This window comes from Trachymyrmex cornetzi, unplaced genomic scaffold (genome assembly GCF_001594075.2).
Source record: "Trachymyrmex cornetzi isolate Tcor2-1 unplaced genomic scaffold, Tcor1.1 scaffold223, whole genome shotgun sequence".
Classification (NCBI taxonomy): Eukaryota; Metazoa; Arthropoda; class Insecta; order Hymenoptera; family Formicidae; genus Trachymyrmex; species Trachymyrmex cornetzi.
Window position 1 is genome coordinate 4,705,426 of NW_017296881.1, and position 5,203 is coordinate 4,710,628.

Here is a 5,203-nt window from a genome sequence, read left to right on the forward strand (position 1 = left end):
ATAATAATAATAATTTTAATCAATTTTTATAATAACTTTTATAACGTGTGACTCACTTCTTTATCACTACAACTATTTATAATTTCCACCATATTTTTTACTTTATTAATTTTCGTCTTTTCTAGTTTTAATAATATTTCGCCGTCACTACTGCTACTGGATGTGTCCAGTAATTCGTTTAATACGACAAATATTTTTCTGCCATCGTAACCTCTTTGCACTGAAATGTACCGTCAAAAGCCCTCAGTGCATTCGAGTGCGTCCTCTGACAGAGAAACTAGCTCAATCGAACATAAAGAGTTCACTACACTGTGGCAGAGTTACCCAATCGAACCCATTTGTATTGACACTAATCTAGTGCAGTTATGAATCGAACACAAGTGGCAGATGCACCAATAGAGGATAACCTCAATCGAACACGCTAAAACTGAGAGAAGGCGCACTCAGTGCACACTAGTGCGCACTAGTGCATCCAATCGAATTCGCCATTAGTGTCGCTTTAGTTTTTCCTGTTTCCGCTAAAAGAAGTTTTGAAGGATTCACTTGCGCGCGAGTGTGAAGTCACTGAATGCGATGAAAGTACTGAAAGACCTATCAAAAAATGATTTTCAGGAATATATACTTACAAATGTATGTAGCTGTCCAAGGGGACTACTTTGAATAAAATTTTATGCAAATAACCTATAAAAGGATTAAAATTATTGACGTAAAATTAATTATTTTCCACTTGATGCAGAAGGTGATGTGAAGTATAGATTTTACTTCACGTAAAAAGCTTGTGCGACTCTCTGTTAGAAAATAAATGCACAAGTGCATTTCTATGAGAAATAAACATCCGTGCAATTTCCTATATTATTGATCGCTTAATTGCTGAAAACTCTTCTTAGAAAAAAGTTATTGAATGTCCAACATTTTCCTGACAGAACTATTTTTCGCGACGTTAAATTAAATTAGATAACTTACAATGCAATTTACGAGAAAATGGAAGTTATAAGGTCGAAGGAGGGGATGCGCAAACTATCGCTGACTTTCGCGCGCAGTCAAGTTTCTATCGTCATAGAGTGATGATCTCTATCGAGTCTAAATATTTTCACCTGAATCGGATTCTCTTACTCGCTCTTGGTTTATGGCCTTATTATCAATCAAATCTCGTTCGAATTCAGACAATCTTGTACTTTGGAATTCTAATAAGTTATATTATTTTCCAGGTAAATGTATTCTATTCTATATAATATTCTAAATTTTTCATTATATATATATATATATATATATATGTATTATTCCATATATTTAATTATACAACATATTATAAGTCTTCACATAAATAAATAATTATGATAAAAAAAAACTACTCAGTTTCTTAGAACTTTTAATATTAACATTGTGATATGTACTTATACTATCTTATAATTTCAATTATAAAACTTTCATTATATTATTTGTCACTACAAAGGAGCTGGCTATTTTAAACTTACAATTTGCTAATTAATTAAGGAAATAATTTCGAGATCTCTTCAAATTTATCTATTACAGCTTGCAACATTTTTGACTGCAGAATGCACTCCTGAACTTATAATAAAAGTTCTTTCTACTGTAATATTTTGTATTACGTACATCATAAATTATAACGCATTTTGGATAAATATCGATAATGTAAGCTGTATCAATGTTACATATTTAAAAAATACACTTCATAAATAAATTCCCACATATGACAATGTATTCAAGTTTTCTAATAACAAACGCGTTAAATATTATAATAGGTAAAATGTTTAATGGAACGACTGCAGCAAATATGTAACGAGTTAAAAGACGAAAATGAAGTCAATATCATGAAAGAGTACGGAAACAATGTAAAACGTTATACAACTGTATTCATATGTAAGACAACATAATAATATTGAATATATATTAATGTAAATATATGTAGATATTACACTGCTAAATGAAAATTAATCATAACAAGTTCTAAAAAATTAACTAAATATAACTAAATATAAAATAAATTAAATATTATTTTTTGTATTTATATTGAAAATAATCATCATATTCTTTTAGAATGTAAAGATATATATTAAGAATAATAAAAAAAAAAGAATTTTACAATACTTAATAAATATAGATATATATGTATACATACGAGTATATACAAATCACTTTTTAGTTATTACGTTGAAAACGTAAAGAATTTTTTGTAATTAACACTTGCATAGAATATCATGAGAAATAATTATATAGCACAAAAGTTTAAAAGGTGTCATAATATTTCGCCACTTTAAGTGGATATTTTAAAAATAGTGAAATATTTACATAATTACTTTTTTGAAATGTTTTTAGTGTTTGCCATGTCCTGTATACTTATCGGTATTTTAACGCAAATTTTGTGGATAATATTTGATATTGTTTTACAAACAAACGGATCTCACACACGTCAAATGCTACATATCATGATATCTGAATCCTTTATCGATGAAAAAAAATATTATTACATAATTTTATTATATACAAATGTAGTCATATGTATAGGAGCGACTACGTTAACTGCGATAGGGACAATGCTCAGAGGATATCTTATACATGCTTGTGGAATGTTTAAAATTGCCAGGTAAAAAATAAATCTATAAGTAAATCACTTGTCAGAGTTTGAATGTTATATAACTCCAAACAAGATCTTAATGTTGTCTCAATAGAAATTATATGACTTATAAAGAACTGTATTTATAGCTTAAAATTAATTTGTAGTTATCGTATCGAGCAAGCGTTCAAATACTCGATCAAAATATTCGACAACATCAGCATCGAGAACGAGATTATGATATACAAAGAAATAATTTGCGCTGTCGATATTCATTGTAAAGCTATAAAGTTGGTATCTGTATATAACAGCATTCATATAGTATTTGAAATAATATTTTACTGTTTTAAGGTATTCCGAATTTCTATTATCCAGCTTTGAAGGATCCTTTTTAGCATTAACAGTGATTAGTGTAATTTGTTTGAGTTTCAATCTTTTTGCAGTGAGTTTTCTTCCGTTTTTAAAGATATTATTATTTAACGTGAATGAACGATGTAAATTATATCATAATATTCGAACTTAAAAAAATACATAAAAAAATATGAAATAAAAAACATAATTAAATAATTACGAAATCAATTAAAGACAAATTCTAATTCGTTTTTAACTATTCAAAATTGTTAAAAAAAAGAGTAAATGCAGATTATTTTATTGTATATATCACATGGCTAAGTTTACACCCTGAATTTAAGCCACGGCCTATCAAAAATCGACCTAAATTGTTCGGATCCCTTCTGTAAGCACTTGATAGATGACCTGCCCTAGTTCTAAGTCAGACCTGATTCTTACATGATCTGACCTAAAATGTGAAATCGCTTGTAAATTCAGTGTAAACGCTGTCCGGCCTATGGCTATAAACATCAAACTGTCAATATAAACTTAGTAATCAATTTCGCGGTTTAAAAAATAAAGGCGTAACCGGCATAGAGGGCGCTGAAACCGCGAATATATTTTAAATCGCTTACGGTGTAAAGGTGGAAGCACAAAGTTTTGCATAATTATACATAACGCATAAGAAAATGAACCAATAAAAATTCTTTATTTTCTTCTTTTCCGTGAAATAAAAAACTCTGATTGATTGATTTTCTTACGCTTTATGGATTATGCATTAAGCAACGGTCTATCTTCGGCCTTAAATGATTAATAGCTAGATCCATTTTAAGTCACAATATAGGTCAGATCATGCATATGTCTCTGACTGTAAGAAAAAGTTAATTACTATACTAACATATTTTTGTATACAAAATAAGTTATTACTAAATATACCTAAAATTTTTACCATAGCCATAATATATTAGATTTTTCACAGTGTGTCCATTGGAAACAAAGAGGAATTCTTATTTCATATTTTGATTGTGTCGGCCATTTTTGTGTACATGTTTATAGCTAACTATACCGGGCAAGAAATTATGGATCACAATAATTATATATATATTACAGCGTAAGAAATTATTCCATATATATAATTATCGCATCCCTATTTTTATTTAATTCCAATTATGTCATACGTATTCTTTAATTAAAATAAAGATTATTAATTTGTAATTATATAAATATTGAATTTAAATATAATAGTTATGCGCCCCAATTATTTGAAGAAGAGAGAAATAGAGGATCTTTATTTGGACTATTTGTCAAAATTTTAATTTCCAACATCCTTTATTTACACTATTTGTCAAAATTTAATTCCCAACATAGTTCTCAATTTTTTATAGAACGAGTGCTTAAACACATTTCCCCACTAATAAGAGTAATAATTAAAAAAAATACGACATAAAATATGACTAGTGCCTCTCTCTCTCTCTCTCTCTCTCTCTCTCTCTCTCTCTCTCTCTCTCTCTCTTCCTTCTTTATTTCTCTTTTTCAGTGTAATTTGGATTGATAATAAAAGATAATAATTAAAATGTCAGCAAATGTTTAGAGTTTATTAAATAATTAGTACATTTTGTCGACAGAAGAGAATCTTTTCATTATTGTTGTCTTTGTTTTATAGATACAATGTTCGATGGTATGTAGCCCCCGTGTACACTCAGAAGTTGATACTTTTTATATTACAAAGAAGTGGCAAAGCAGTTGCTTTGAATTTTGGCAATATAATTGTGGTATCTTTAGAGTGTTTTGCCATGGTAATAATTATTCTATATCATATAATATTTTAAACATGACTTATCACTCTCCCAATGATAATGCAACGGAAGACGTATTTCGTTACAGTTGTTAAAAGCATCGATGTCTTATTTTACGTTCATGTATTCTACACAGCATTAACACCAAGGTTCATTATACTTAACAAAAATAGGATGTTTAATTCTCACAATTAAAAGAATAAAATGTGATTTAAGAAACGCTTGTATAAATCACAATGTGTGTTAATGTAGTTGATTTTTTATTCCCAACTGCTGTCAACCAAAGGTAAAACAGAGTGTATCTTTCTTTAAGATCGAATTGATTGTTACTTCAGTTCTCAGTAATTACAACATAGTTTAATTGATATCTTCCACATATATATGAGTTTCTTATTAACCAAATTTGATTTGTACACTGAGAAAAATTTCCGGGCTTTATCCGTTCAAAAAGTAACAAACGAATATTTCCGATTGATTTTAATCGGATTTATAAGACTATCCG

At 28.6% G+C, this 5,203-nt stretch overlaps 2 protein-coding genes across 2 annotated transcripts in view; both read left to right on the forward strand.

Moving 5' to 3' along the window:
• Window positions 1–1,064: 1,064 nt before the first annotated feature.
• Window positions 1,065–1,895, forward strand: LOC108760193 (uncharacterized). The gene is made up of 3 exons (XM_018505994.1): window positions 1,065–1,208; window positions 1,534–1,653; window positions 1,764–1,895. The coding sequence occupies exons 1-3, from the start codon at window positions 1,065–1,067 to the stop codon at window positions 1,893–1,895; spliced, it is 396 nt and encodes a 131-aa protein (XP_018361496.1).
• A 1,984-nt stretch (window positions 1,896–3,879) lies between these two features.
• LOC108760194 (uncharacterized) overlaps window positions 3,880–5,203 on the forward strand; it is a 6,640-nt gene continuing 5,316 nt past the window's right edge. The window contains exons 1-2 of the mRNA XM_018505995.1: window positions 3,880–4,016; window positions 4,569–4,701. Coding sequence (XP_018361497.1) covers window positions 3,952–4,016; window positions 4,569–4,701 — 198 coding nt within the window. The 5' untranslated portion in view covers window positions 3,880–3,951. The remainder of the gene's footprint in view (window positions 4,017–4,568; window positions 4,702–5,203) is intronic.

Coding starts and splice junctions, on each gene's coding strand:
- LOC108760193 (XM_018505994.1), top strand. CDS start 1,065: ATGATCTCTATCGAGTCTAAATATTTTCACCTGAATCGGATTCTCTTA. Junction 1,209..1,533: donor TAAGTTATATTATTTTCCAG/GTAAATGTATTC, acceptor TATCTATTACAG/CTTGCAACATTTTTGACTGC. Junction 1,654..1,763: donor TTTGGATAAATATCGATAAT/GTAAGCTGTATC, acceptor ATATTATAATAG/GTAAAATGTTTAATGGAACG.